The 15,069-nt window shown below is 50.2% G+C and overlaps 1 protein-coding gene across 1 annotated transcript; it reads right to left on the reverse strand.

Moving 5' to 3' along the window:
- Positions 1–280: 280 nt before the first annotated feature.
- BLOC1S4 (biogenesis of lysosomal organelles complex 1 subunit 4) lies at positions 281–14,347 on the reverse strand. The gene has a single exon (XM_022554915.3). It carries the CDS (start codon positions 2,043–2,045, stop codon positions 1,392–1,394), a length of 654 nt encoding a protein of 217 aa, XP_022410623.1. The 5' UTR covers positions 2,046–14,347; the 3' UTR covers positions 281–1,391.
- Positions 14,348–15,069: the final 722 nt, after the last annotated feature.

The following is a 15,069-nucleotide window of genomic DNA, read 5'->3' on the forward strand; positions in this document are numbered from 1 at the left end:
TTAAGAATCCGCCTGCCAATGCAGGGGACACGGGTTCAAGTCCTGGTCTGGAAAGATCCCACATGCCGCGGAGCAACCAAGCCCGTGCGCCACAACTACGGAGCCTGCGCTCTAGAGCCCGTGAGCCACAGCTACTGAGCTCACGCACCTAGAGCCCGTGCTCTGCAAAAAGAGAAGCCACCACAATGAGAAGCCCGCGCACCACAATGAAGAGTAGCCTCCGCTCACCGAAACTAGAGAAAGCTTGCGCAAAGCAATGAAGACCCAACGCAGCCAGAAATAAAATAAATTAAAAATATATATATATATATATAAATGTGTGACACAGAAGGTCCATGAAAGCTAAGGTCGGAGATTACACAATCAGACTTTTCACAACGCACAGCTGAGAATACACCTACTTTACAAACCTCAAAGATCTATGATAAATGACACAAAAGCAACCTAAGCTCTATGCTTGAGTTCTACTACCTAGGAGGACCACCTTATAAAACAGATTAAAATCAAGATCAAAGCCTGTTGTACCTGCAAGGGATCTTTAAGATTCCACGTCGTCGGGGTGAAAGAACAAAATCCTGATACCAGTCATATTACCACACAAATAATTTAACTGTTCACTTTGAGGAGAAATAAATATTTAATGTTGTGAACTTTCTTTATCCCACTCCTTAAATCAGATACGTGTCTATTTTCAAACAAGCAAAAAGGAAAATACGTACAGTCCTTTTCAGATGGAAACCCTTTCCAATAAAATTTAAATTTTTTATTAATGTTTAATTATAAACCAAACGTTGGGAATCATATAGACACGTTTGCTATGGACAAACTTAGACTGTGAGGTCATACTTTCAAAAAAACTTCAGAATGAGTTGCAATAAATCAATACGTTTTCTCAGAAATTGTATAATTTCCTTCAGTTTGCAATCCATTATATGGAAAGCTTAATATAATTTTAAATAATTTACCATCTATCCTAGAAGTAAGCTATTGAAAACTGAATCACTATTAGGATCGAATTAACAAGGCTTTAAAGGCTCAGTTTTCCTAAGGGTATACAAATATACACATCTTGAAAAGGTAATACTGTTAGTTGAGCTGTAAAATCCATAAAAATAACAGTTCTGCCACAGTGCCCAGGTAAATTCATTCATTTTGCTTCCCCGATGCCCCCCACCAAGCAGCTTTGAAGTTTCAAGTTTGAACTGGAAGACGTAGAAAATCACACATCCTTCGTGAAATGATGAAGATACTGAGAAATCAAGTGTGCAAAAAATAAACTTTACAATTCCATACTCCAACATCATGTATGTCTAGTTACAGGATTTTCAACAGGTTTGATTACTACTCGAGAGAATTTCAGACCCGTCCTCTGGCAGCGCTGTCCCGCGGACTCAGACCTGAGATCTTTCGCTGCAACAAGGAAAGTGGTCTTCGGTTCGAAACACGACGGGGGGTTCGTAGCTGGTCCCCTGGGACCTGCTGGAGGGCGCCTTGTTGAAGAAGGAGGGCACGTTAATTGTGCGCAGGAGTTTCCTGAACGTACTGGGGAACGTCCCCAGCTCGGCCTCCGCCCTGGAGACCTGCTCCTCCAGCCTGGCTACACTGGCGCCGATCATCCCGACGAAGGCCTCCAGCCGGTCGATCTTGCTGTACACTCTCCGCATCTCGGTGGCCTTGGCGTAAATGCAAGGCATGCCCTCGCTGACCACGTGGGAGGAGTCGCCGCGCAGCATGTCCAGCATGCCCACAAACTCGTCCACCCTGGTGAGCAGGTCCTCCAGGCTCGCGTCCAGCTCCTCGACCTCGGGCCGCGCCCCCGCGCCAGGCAGCAGGCAGGCGGCGTAGCCCGAGGCGGCGCGGCGCAGCAGCGGCAGGTCCCGGCTGGGCGCGCCCGACTCCAGGCCCTCATCCTCCCACGGCACCGACGCGCTGCTGTGGCTCTGGGACACGTTACCGCTGTCCCCGCTCCAGGCCGCCACCTGGGGCTCGGCCTCCTCAGCCGGCCCCTCGCACGGCAGCCTACAGCCCTCCGCGAAACCTTCCATGTCTCGCAACTGACCCGGAACGCCAGCCCCGCTTCCGGCCTCTGCGCGCGCAAGCACGCAGCACTACTTCCAGCCTCTGCGCGAGCACGTACACGCACGCACACCCGCCCTTGCCACTGGCCTCCTCTGCCCCGCGCGTGTGCACGCGCACCCATCTCTGCTTCCAGCCTCGGAACGCTCATGCACGCGCGCGGCGCTCTCCGCGCACAGGTGCTCACGCTCAGAGCGTGTCGGAAAAAAACATGAACGTTTGGGGGAAAAAAAAAAAACCCAACGTGTTGGGACTTGCCTGGTGGCGCAGTGGTTAAGAATCCGCCTGCCAATCCAGGGTACACGGGATTGAGCCCTGGTCCGGGAAGATCCAACATGATGCGGAGCAACTAAGCCCATGCGCCACAACTACTGAGCCTGCGCTCTAGAGCCCGCGAGCCACAACTGCTGATCACACATACCACAACTACTGAAGCCCGCGCGCCTAGAGCCCGTGCTCTGCAACAAGAGAAGCCACCGCAATGAGAAGCCTGTGCACCGCAACAAAGAGCAGTCCCTGCTCGCTGCAACTAGAGAAAACCCACGCGCTGCAACGAAGACCCAATGCAGCCAAAAATAAATAAATAAGAACGTGTAACGGGAATACAATAAAGTTTGTGTATCTTAAGTGTACACATTGATTATTTTTTACATATCCATACAACCAAATAACCTCCAACCAGGTCAAGATATAGAACATGTCCAGGAACCATGACGGCCTCCCAGCTGCTGTCCCTAGTTTCTTCTTGCTGTTCATATTTAAATGAAAGAGAAATGAGATAAGCAAAAGGAAGGTCTGTTAAACCTTGATTTTTTTTTTTTTTCTTTTTTTGGCCGCGCGACTCGTGGGATCTTAGTTCGCCGACCAGGGATCGAACCTGTGCCCCCTGCAATGGAAGGACAGAGTCCTAACCACTGGACCGCCAGGGAATTCCCAAACCTTGATATTCTTGATGACTTTGAAAGTTCTCAGCCTCTCCAGATGGCTAAAATAAAGAAACAAAATTAGAGACTTCCCTGGCCGTCCAGTGGTTAAGACTTCACCTTCCAATGAAGGGGGTGTACGTTCGATCCCTGGTTGGGGAGCTGGGATCCCGCATACCTTGTGGCAAAAAAAAAAAAGCCAAGGCGTGGAACAGAGGCAATATTGTGACAAGACTTTAAAAATGGGCCACATCAAAAAAATCTTTTAAAAAAAGAAACAAAATTAAGAAATAGCTTTATAGTAAAGATCAAATCCAGGGTACTGCCAGAAAAAAACAAGGAGTTGTGACTGTAAAATACCTCTTAATCAACAGCCAATCAAAGAAAGAAATGGAAAATTTTATTTGAGCCAACCTGAGGATTATAACCTGGGAGACAGTCTTTCAGAAAGCTCTGAGAACTGTTCCACCTTTTAGAAGTCAAAGCACAATTATATGGTTTTGAGACAAAGGATTATACATCAAAGTAACATATTGATGGTTTACATAGCCCAGATCTGCACGTGCAAGGCAAGCAGTGGGTCATCATGACCCCTAACGGCAGCGGTCTGCAACCTTTTGGGCACCAGGGACCGGTTTCATGGGAGACGCACGGGGGCGTGGGATGGTTCAGGTGGTAACGCGAGCGACGGGGAGCGGCAGGGAGCGGCACGCAAAGCTTTGCTCACTGGCCTGCCGCTCATCTCCTGCTGTGCAGCCCGGTTCCTAGCAGGCCAAGGACCGGTGGGGTTGGGGACCCCTGCCTTACAGGATTGAAAAGGAATGTTTTCTCCTAAGGATTACCTCGCTAGTGCCAGGAGAAAATTGCTTTTTTATTTTTTTGGCAAGCAGGCACTCCTGCATCTTTTTTTTTTTTTTTCTCCTGCATCTTCTAAGGGAATCTTGTTACTGTAAAATGTAGATGCACAATGCATACTAAAGAGGGATAGTGGCCCACATAGGCAGAGAGAGAACTGTATTTAAAATTTTTTTCTTGTCCCTCCCTAAAAGTAATTGTAAGTCATCGAACCCCCTCCCCTTTGATTGCCCAATTTATTGTTAAATAAGAAAACATCATCTTTGTCTAAAAAATTTCCTCCCATTTTCCAGTTGATCAATCATTATGGGTTGAATGGGGAAAACTTAGAAAACAGAGAGGCAAATGTTGTAAAATCTTTTTAAAAAAACTCAGAAAAATCAAAGATGGCAGCTCAAAGTACCATTCAGTCAGAACAACTCTTTTTTTTAAACTTTATTTATTTTTGGCTGTGTTGGGTCTTCATTGCTGCATGCAGGCTTTCTCTAGTTACAGTGAGCAGGGGCTACTCTTAGTTGTGGTGAGCAGCTTACTGTGGTGGCTTCTCTTGTTGTGGAGCATGGGTTTTAGGCGCATGGGCTTCAGTAGCTGCAGCACGCAGGCTCAGTAGTTGTGGCTCGCGGGCTTAGTTGCTCCACAGCATGTGGGATCTTCCCAGACCAGGGATAGAACCTGTGTCCCCTGCATTGGCAGGCGGATTCTCAACCACTGCGCCACCAGGGAAGCCCCAGAATAGCAACTCTTTAAAGAGATTAAAGACGTGCCTCTCAGAGCCTCTCAAACAATAGGGTCTTTGGAACTTTGGTCCAATAGAGTGAACCCCAATGAGATTCAAAGGAAACCTATGAAGTATTTTAAGACCATCATATTAGAAGAAACACCGCAGCTAGAAGGGACAGAGATGGTACAAAATGAAACGCCTCTGGACACCCCAAATTTCTAGAAGCATGAAGCATGCTGAGGAAATTACTCATCTGTAAATACATACTACCTATCATGAAAAAGGAAGTATGATTCAAAGGGCGGAACCAAGAGCCCAGATGATAGAGTTGAGCCATGGAGAATTATTCGTAGACTTTGAGACTGAACTGCAGAATTACTGTGCCCCAGTGACTCCTTTGCGCCCCCCATTTCACCCCTTATTTGAATAGGAATGTTTGTAACGGTTATCCTATGCCTGTCTCACAATTGTATATTGGATGTGTCAGGGGCATATAACTTGTCTCTTCAGTGTTAAAGTTCTACAGATCAAGTAGCACTGTAGTCTAGGTGCTGGAGTTAAGAAACTACGATCATCCACATCTGACCTACAGAGCAAAATTCTGGACTTGGAGATGCTGCTACAATAGGATGTAACTTTTGGGGCCTTTGGGTGGGGGTGCGGCTTGCATGTTGGAGGGACATGAATCGTTAGTGGCCAGAGAGCAGACTGTGGTAGCCAGCCTTCAAGATGAGCCCCAATGATCTCCATCTCTTGTTGTTCACGCTCTTGCGTATTCCTTCCTGTTGAGTGTGTACTGGACATAGTGACTTGTTCATAATAAATAGAAAAACGCAGAAGTGGTGGTGTGTGACTTAGGGATTAGGTCGTAAAAGGAGTTGTGTTATTGTTACTCACCAGGGTTCTTGGCCTCCTTGATCTATAGACATTGATAAGAGGCCAGATAAGAAATTCAGGCAAGGCTTTATTGAGGTTTCCGCTGCAGCAGTAGGGAGAACAAGTAACAAGTTCCCTTGCTCACTCCCCGGGGTGGGGCGGGGGGCTAGCTGCTTCCTTACATGGGGTGAGGGTAGAGGTGTGTCCTGGGGTCAGCTGGAGGGGTGGCTTAGGAGGTTTGCCCATCCCTTAGGTGGGGTTGAGTGCAGGGGGCGTGCTCAGTACCCTGCTTTTGCTCCCGGCTCTTCAGAAGTGGCAGTTGGGTTTTTGGTCTTTTTGTATCTGTTGTCCATAATTTGCCCCAACTGCACATGCTTGCAGTTTTCTTTTTTTTTTAAATTAATTAATTATTTTTGGCTGCGTTGGGTCTTCGTTGCTGCGCCCGGGCCTCCTCTAGTTGTGGCGAGCGGGGGCTACTCTTCACTGCAGTGCTTGGGTTTCTCACTGCGGTGGCTTCTCTTGTTGCAGAGCACGGGCTCTAGGCGCGTGGGCTTCAGTAGTTGTGGCGCACAGGCTTAGTTGCTCCACAGCATGTGGGATCTTCCCGGACCAGGGCTCAAACCCATGTCCCCTGCATTGGCAGGACATGCAGTTACTTTTCTTTGTATTTTGTTGCTGGAGGAGATGTCTGCCCAGGTGTGCACACAGCAGCAAAGGGTCCCAGGTCCCAGCCTGTCTCATCTCTTTCTCTCAAATCACTTGCTCTGACTTCTTGTGGACATCTATTGAGGAACTACATAGCAAGGAATTGAGGTCTTTTACCAACAGCCAGCAAAAAACAGCCTCCTTCCAGTAACAACAGGAAGTGGATCCTCCAACCCCATTCAAGCCCAGTGATGACTGCAGCCTAATTAAATGTCCTAAGCTGAAACTATGTGAGATAATAGATATCTGTTGTTTTCAGCTGCTAAATTTGGGGGTAATCTGTTATGCAGCAATAGACAATTAATCTACCATTGAAGGAATATACTACAATTTATTTGTTTTATTTATTCTCTGGCTGATAAACATTTATGTTGTTTTAGCTTTAGGGCTATTATAAAAAGCTCCTGTGAATATTCCTCTATATATATTTTTTAAAATAAATAAATTTATTTATTTATTTATATTTTTGGCTGCACTGGATCTGCGGTGCTGCATGAGGGCTTTCTCTAGTTGCGGCGAGAGGGGGCCACTTTTTGTTGTGGTGCGTAGGCTTCTCATTGCGGTGGCTTCTCTTGTGGCGGAGCATGGGCTCTAGGGGCATGGGCTTCGGTAGTTGTGGCACATGGGCTCAGTAGTTTTGGCTCAAGAGCGCAGGCTCCATAGTTGTGAGCCACCAAGAAAGTCCCATCTTCAATATATCTTTTTGTGGATAAATGTGCTCACAACTACGGAGCCTGCGCTCTAGAGCCCGCGAGCCACAACTACTGAGCCCGTGCGGCCACAACTACTGAAGCCCATGCGCCTAGAGCCTGTGCTCTGCAACAAGAGAAGCCACTGCAATGAGAAACTCGCGCACAGCAACGAAAAGTAGACCCCGCTCGCCGCAACTAGAGAAAGCCCGTGTGCAGCAACGAAGACCCAAGGCAGCCAAAAATAAATTTTTTAAAAAAAAGGTCTTTAAAAACAAACAAACAAAAACCTGACAGACCTTGCACTTCTCTGATGGCACAGTGGTTAAGAATCCGCCTGCCAGTGCAGGGGACACGGGTTCGAGCCCTGGTCCAGGAAGATCCCACATGCCGTGGAGCAACTAAGCCCGTGCACCACAACTACTGAGCCTGAACTCTAGAGCCTGCGAGCCACAACTACTGAAGCCTGCGCGCCTAGACCCTATGCTCTGCAACGAGAAGACACCGCAATGAGTAGCTCCAGCTCACCGCAACTAGAGAAAGCCTGCACGCAGCAATGAAGACTCAACGCAGCCAAAAAAATAAATATAAAAACTAAAAAAAAAACCCAAAAAACATTGACAGACCTACAATGAGAGATGGACAAATCCACCACTAGAGCAGGTGACCACCACAAAGCCTCTCCCTGCGTGACTGACTGCTCAGGCGGGTAAGAAGACTTGGGACATCAGACAGGGATGATTTAAGGGGCCACATTAATGAACTCTTCATCCATTCTTCTCTGAGTATTTATGCAACTATGCCTGTGGGAGGTAAGGAATGTGGGTGAAATGGGTGTGACGCACAGGACACTGAATAAATGGTAAGAATGACTGTGCAGCCCGCCCCAAGTTCAGGATGCCTTTAACTAACCAAGAATGATGTCATGACCGTGGGGCAGCATTTGTCCAGTAGCCTTTTTCCAGTTGGAGAGAATGTCTCAGGGTCTCCCTGGAACCCAGGCATCTTCTGCCACCTGACGAAACTCTAAGTCCAAATACAGAACCTATTTGGAAGTCCCAGTGTAGCTGGACCATAAAAATAAATTACCGAGAGACTATGAAAGGGCCTCAGACACCTGTTCTCCAAGCTCTGCCTCAAGGGGCAGGGCTAACATTGTCCACGAGGTGGCTGGTTACTTTACAGGAATCTCGAACAAGTGGAATGCCAACTCCCCGAGAAAGCTCAAAGACAAGACAGTGCAAAACCATCAATTTTTTTTGGCTCAGAAAGAGACCGTCACTGGTCCAAGGTGACACATTAATAAGCAAGGGGCAGAGCCGAGAGTGGAACTGGCCCTCTGACCCCAACCCATGCCGTCTGCACCACCCACTGTCTGCTGTACCGTCAGCTGAGTCAGGAGCTCGTCCCTTGAGCATCTTCCCTCCTGCTGGGCTCAGACAGCAGATACTGCCCTTGGGTCCCAAGGTGCAAATTTCATGCACCTAGTTGTCGCCAGTTCACCATCATGGTGCCCAAGATCCAAAATGCCTTTGTCCAAAGGACTAGCTTAGCTGAGGAAACACCCAGATGCAGAGGCCTCAGCAGTTCTGTACTAAGAGGATGGGGGCCAGTCAGATTGGAACCTTCCACACACCCTCTCCTCTCCCCTGCCCACCTCTCCATACAGCTTCCATCATCTAGAGCCTTCCCCACGCCCTGGCTGGGTTAAATGCTGCCTTCCTGTTTCCCACCCCCTCCACTTCCTCAGTCTCAGCACTTCTCACTGACTGTGGCAGGGTCTGTTAAACTGGCCATCTCGCCCACTATGGTACAAGCCCTTTGAAGGCGGCAGCTGTGGAAGAGTTGGGGCTACAACGTCTAGCACATATTAGCTCTCCCATGTATATTCCAGTGTGCGAATGAACAGGTCAGTGACTCTCACTAGGGAACCAACTGCTTGGCGGTGTCCCGGGACCTAGTACATCGCCAGCAAAATATTTGCTGAATGAATAACTGAACAAATACATAAGCGAACGCGCTCTATGAAACGAGCTGGTCAGTGTCTGCTGGAGACTCAACAGACACCTGGAACGTGGGACCTCAGTAGAAGGAAGGACGCCTGCATCTGGGCTCCCTAATCCCACCGAGCCCCAGGGATTCCTCACACTTCTCCTCAGCCTAGACGGGGTCCATCACAGCCTATTCCCAACATCCTCGAGGCCAACCCGTGCTCACTGCTGCATCCCTCTATAGAGCGCTCAGCATCGTGGACTGCTGTTTAGAAAACTGCTGAAGACCAGGTTGATGAGACAAGAGGCAGAGGTGCGCCAGGTGCCAGCTGATGTTATGGAAATAGCTCCGGCATCAGTCAGTTCAATGCTCCTGGGCAAGTTCCTGAGAGTTTTTTCAGCCGAAGTTTCCCCACCTGAACAATAAGGATAATAAAATGACCCCTGAAATGTGTGAAAATGAGGTAAGTATGTTAAGTGCCTGATCCCAAGTAGATTCTTGTTCATACAGACTTTTGCTTCTCATTTCACACACCCAATATCCTGTTATTGGCCAGCAGGTATAGGAACTCAGCTCGGGGGGTAACAGCAGAAACAGGATCAATGCTGTTTTCACTTTTGGCCCCTTGGGTGATCTTCGAATTTGACCTATCCCATGCCACTCATATCCTAAGACTGATTTCCCCCTTCATGAGTTTGCTGAAAGCAAAGGTAACAATCCCAATTACCACTTATTAAAGAAAGGAAATGGGGCTTCCCTGGTGGTGCAATGGTTGAGAGTCCGCCTGCCGATGCAGGGGACACGGGTTCGTGCCCCGGTCCGGGAAGATCCCACATGCCGTGGAGCGGCTGGGCCCGTGAGCCATGGCCGCTGAGCCTGCGGGTCCGGAGCCTGTGCTCCGCAACGGGAGAGGCCACAACAGTGAGAGGGCCACGTACAGCAAAAAAAAAAAAAAAAAAGCAAATGTATTTCTTTGAATTAAAAGCATGTTTGCCTCAACAGACACCATATCAAATATAGGGACTCACAAAGAATTCCCCGTATTTCCACCAGCTGCCCTTTTCCACTTGGCACTGCTGCACCGTCATCCACTGTCTGGCCAGGACAGGGACCATGGAGGGTAGGGTCCCCCCCTAGAGAGGGCACGTGCAGACCATCAGTCCTCAACTCTAGCACCCCCCGCCCTGTTTGGCTGCGTTCACAATGGTCCCGGGTATTATTCACTGGGTAACCCATGGCACCAGACACAATCACCCTTTCACTAAGCAAGGATGACAGACTGGGGGGTGGGATGGATCTGAAACTGGTGGCTGCAGTTCCAATTCTGACAGACATCATAAGCAGGCACAGGAAGTTAGGGCAGGGAGGTGGGTCAGACCCTCACTTCCCTTCTGTGCAATTACCGCAGTGACACCTCCACCTTCACTGCACACCCCTGCCCTGTCCATTTTCCGCGACCATATTTGCATTTTCTAAACCACAAACAGGAAAGTGTTGTTGACCTACTCAAACCTTTCCATGGGTCTCCATTACTCTGCTTCTCAAAAGTTTTCAGCAAACCACCCTTAACTTCAGAAGGCCTTGCTACCCGAAGCATGGTACCTGAACCAGCAGCAATGCCATTACTTGGGAGCTTGTGAGAAATGCCTAAGTCAGGTCCTTAACCATAGGATTAGAATCTGCATTTTAACAAGGCCCCAGGGGTTCAGATGTACTTTAAGTTTGAATATCAGCATTGCTCCAGAGGCTCAGGACAGGGCAAGAAGCAGCTCCAAGTGGGAAACTTCTTTAGCCAGTGGTGTGTCATTTTAAAAATTAAAAAAATACTTTTTCTGTCAAACATTCAAGTAAGTTGACTATTCAGAATGCATCAGTACATTCCTTGGCAACAGGTACCCTACAGCACATCTAGGTACAGGGCAGAACACAAGACCCCAGGTGGAGAAGCATGGACACACACAGAATCAAGTTTAAACTCTTCAAAGCCGTATGAAGATCTCCACAACCATGCTTCCTATGTCCCTCATTGCCTCCCTGTTCTCTCACAACACCCCAAAGCCCTCCCCACCATGCCATGCTTCTACCTGCCTATGGACCCCAGGGTCAGTACTGTACCCTTAGTCCCTGGGCCTGGGCAGTTGTGCCTATGATTCCAGGCCCAGACCAAGAGTCCTTGGGTCTGAAAGCTTTTTCCCTCAGACTCCCCGATGCTCAGGTGACTCTCTCCTCAGTGCTCCCACCGCAGCATAAACACGGGGTATCCAAACCTCTTCGATGCCTTCAGCTGTCCTGGTTTACACTTATGATCCCACACTAATTACTACTAGGGCCACCCTTCACTCTCTTTTGTTTTCTTTTCTTTTTTCCCCATTTTTCACCGTGCCTCGCGGCCTGTGGGGTCTTAGTTCCCCAACCAGGGATCAAACCCGTGCTTTCCTGCAGTGAAAGCTCGGAGCCCTAACCACTGGCCTGCCAGGGAGTTCCCAACACCTTTCACTTTCAAAACTGCCTCGGTTTGACAAATGACATGACCGCCCTAAACAGGCGCTCAGGCCATGAGGCCCAGAACCATGGTCGAATCCTCGCACATCCACACCCAGGCCCTCAGCGTATCCCATCTGCACCGCCTTCGGGATGCAGTCCACACACGTGCCCGCGCCACAGCGACCACTCGGCCCCCAAGTGCCCCAGCTCTCCGCGGGCTGCTTCCGTCACTCTCATCCTTGCTCTACTCACAGTGATCAATTTTCAACACGGCAGCCGGACAGCCTCTGCGCATGTGGTCAGATCCTGTCACTCCTCTGGTTAAACCCTCAAACTGCTTCCCAAAGCGCTCCTTCTGCCCACCGTCTACTGCCTTGTCCCACAGCACTCGGGGCTCAGGCTGTTCCTCGCCTCCCTGCCCTGCTTGTCCGCCTGCCTGGAGTGTCCTTTCCCTAGATAGCCCTGTGTATATTCCACACACCCATCTTTGCCCAGATGTCACTATATCAGAGATGTCACCTGACCTATCCTCTATAAGACAGCAGTGCGGCCCCAGCAGCCTATCTTCCAGAGCCCCCTTCTTGCTTTTTCCACAGAACTTACCACTATCGGTGTTATTTCTCCCCCTGCCTTACTACAGTCAGGCACTGTTCTAAGTTTCTTATGAATGTGAGATCCAAGGGTACAAGCACTTTGTTCCCTGATGTTCCCCAGTACCTGGGGGCACTCAATTTGAACACATTTCCCAAATCAGAAGTATCTGACCTCCTTTTGACAATGACAACAATCAAGGAGCCACTTTCATTCTGAAAAAAGTTTATATATCTCAACTTTTCTTGACCAACTCAATGGCTTTGGTCATTTGCACAAAGACTCTAAAAACTGGCTTTCAGCATTTGTTTTTCCGAGCCAATGAACTTCATCATGACAAGCTAGAGCTCTGACCTCAATCCCTGTGACGTCTGCTCTGATGACCTAGCCTGGACATCACCTAAACCTGGAAGATGCCTCCTACTATCAGTTTGGGGCCTACCGTGGCCAGCTGCATGCTTTCCTCCCCAACCCTGCCAGGCTTCTGCAGGTCACATGCACCTGCGGCAGAGGAGCCCCTCAAACCATAATTATACTATATGAAATAATTTTAGCCCCAAGTCAGCAAACACATGTAGTACCTAGAACTCATCCCCCATTTCAGGTTACTCACCAGACAGGTTACAAGATGTACACCAGTTAACATTTCACAGAAAAATTATAATTCTGAAAAACCAAACAAAACCAAAACAACACAGCTCCCCTCCGCTGATGTGCTGGACTGCAAAATCCCAAAATTCACACGCCACCACTCGACGTGCCCAACAGCCCTCTGGGCCTTCTCAATCTCATCCAAAGTAGCGGCATCCACACCCTTGATTGGGGTTTGGGTTCTTGCTTGGCCAGCTGCAGCCAGGTAGCGTCTTCTTTCTTTTTTCTTTTCTTTTTTTTTTTTTTTTTTTTGGTACGCGGGCCTCTCACTGTTGTGGCCTCCCCCGTTGCGGAGCACAGGCTCCGGACGCGCAGGCTCAACGGCCATGGCTCACGGGCCCAGACGCTCCGCGGCATGTGGGATCTTCCCGGACCGGGGCACGAACCCGTGTCCCCTGCATCGGCAGGCGGACTCTCAACCACTGCGCCACCAGGGAAGCCCCATTCTTTCTTGCAGAACTCTGACTTCAAGTCTCTTTCTTGGCTCCCAAATTCCAGGAAGCATTAAAAAATAGCAAAGCACAACAGTATACTTTCAAACTTTAAAAATACAATAAAATCACAGTAACAAAAATAGGACCACACAGCAGTTTACAATCTAGGTCCTGTTCCTGTTCCTTTATGTAACGGCATTTACTTAAAAGCTGTCTTTTCCAAGCTGAATGCACCTAACAGTCAAAATCCACATATGACAATATAATACTGAAACCATCTACCATACTGGTACTGGAGATTTAGTGTCTAACAGGGCGAAAACGCAGAAAGAAACGTAGGGAGAGAAAACGAAAGACTCTTGGTTTCGGCCTCTCCAAGCAGTCATCCTCCTTACCAGCTGAACGGAGTCCATCAGCTGATAATCGAGAGTACGAGCGGGGGAAGTTCATCAACACGACGTAAATTCTAAGACTCTCATGCCAAGGAGGCAAACAAGAAACCGCGACAACCCGTGCAAAATGCGACCACTTGCCCTAAGGTCATCTGAGACGGTGCAGGCGCATCGCAGCCGGTCTCTAAGGCGCTCCCTCTTTTTTCTTTGACCCTACAGCCGGGGTTTTCACCCCAGCGACTGAGCTGGTCCACATTCTGCAAATATTTTACTAGAAGGGGTCTTTACGGTTCACAACAACATATCAAATCATTTTCTTCTAATTGCCAACGTTAAAAAAAATAAAACGATATCTAAGCGAGAAGCTGAGCGGGGTATTATCCTCGTTCCACCCCCGCCGCCCAGCGCGGAGGCTACGATGCCGGGCGAGCCGGGCTCCCCTCCCCCGGCGGGCCGGGGCCCACCCGCCCCCGCGTCGTCAGTCACACCCGCTCCCGTGTATCCGCCGGTGCAGTCCGCGGCCCTCCTCGCCGTCAGCGCGGCCTCCGCAGCCTCCCCCTCCTCCACCTCCTCGTACAGGCTTATCACCCTCTCTTCCGCCGCGGCGCCGCACTGCGGGCGGGGTCCCGGGCGCGGGCCTCCGAGACCCCACCTCCCTCTCCTGCAGCCGGCGCGCCTTCAGATGCGCGCGCACGTGCTCGCGCTCGCGGACGGCGACGCCCCGGCGGGCGGGCGGGAGGCGTGGAGCGCGGGGCCTGGGAACCTCTCCCAGGCGTCGTCGGGCGCACGTTCCCGCTTCGCGTCTACGGGCCGCCTCGCGCCGCCACCGCCCCGCGGCCTCGGGGCCCGCTCACCATCCCCGAAAGGCGGCCGGCCGACAGCGAGCGCTGGGCGCGGGGTTGAGCTCCGCGAAGCGCCGCTGTAGCGGGCAACAGGTTTTTGAGTTTTGTTTTTGATAAAGCAATGCTTTTCGCCTGAAAGCCGCGAAAGCCACACCCAAAATGGCCCCCGCCCCGTGTACCGACGCTCTGTTGCTTTGCAGCCCCTTTCACGACACGCCGGGACCCCTTTACGGCCACACCCCGGGTGGAAACACTGAGCTGGCGCGTGGCCGCGGGAGGGGGCGGTTGTGCCGTTGTCGCCGCCCTTCCCGTTTCCCGGTCACGGCCTTTCCCTTGGGTCTTGAGGGCATGGGTTTTAACTCTTGAGTTGTGATAGTGATTTTTCCACACCGGAAGTACTGAGTTACACCAGACACTGTGACCGGGGGCTGCGAAGACCCCGGCTGCCTGCCTTCCCCACCTCCCTGAACTCCCCAAAGCAAAGGTTGATTTAGCGCCTCAGCCCTAGCCACCTGGCACGGAGCGGGTCCTCAGGGAGAGTTTATTAAAACGAAATCGTTACCAAACTAATGTCTGCGAGGAGATCTCTAACCACCCTGTGTGTCAGGGATGAGTGATAAGTTCGTGTTCTCGCCCCGTGGCCCCTAGACACGGTAACACTAAAGATCGTGTGCCCACGCATTCCCTGTCGGGGACACAGGACGCCTGGGGGCCGGCGGGGCCGCACGAGCAGCTTTCTTCCAGGGCTCGGGCCGTCTTCCTAGTGACGTGGCGACAGGCTGCTGCAAGTGCTCGTTTGGGAACCAAGCTGAATGCCTGCCGGGCAACCACAGATCTG

The sequence above is a fragment of the Delphinapterus leucas genome, chromosome 5, assembly GCF_059928025.1.
Source record: "Delphinapterus leucas isolate spDelLeu-1000000601 "Yukka" chromosome 5, BTC_Dleu_Yukka2, whole genome shotgun sequence".
Classification (NCBI taxonomy): domain Eukaryota; kingdom Metazoa; phylum Chordata; class Mammalia; order Artiodactyla; family Monodontidae; genus Delphinapterus; species Delphinapterus leucas.

Bases quoted from the DNA above. Each gene is read 5' to 3' on its own strand.
- BLOC1S4 (XM_022554915.3), bottom strand. From the start codon at position 2,045: ATGGAAGGTTTCGCGGAGGGCTGTAGGCTGCCGTGCGAGGGGCCGGCT.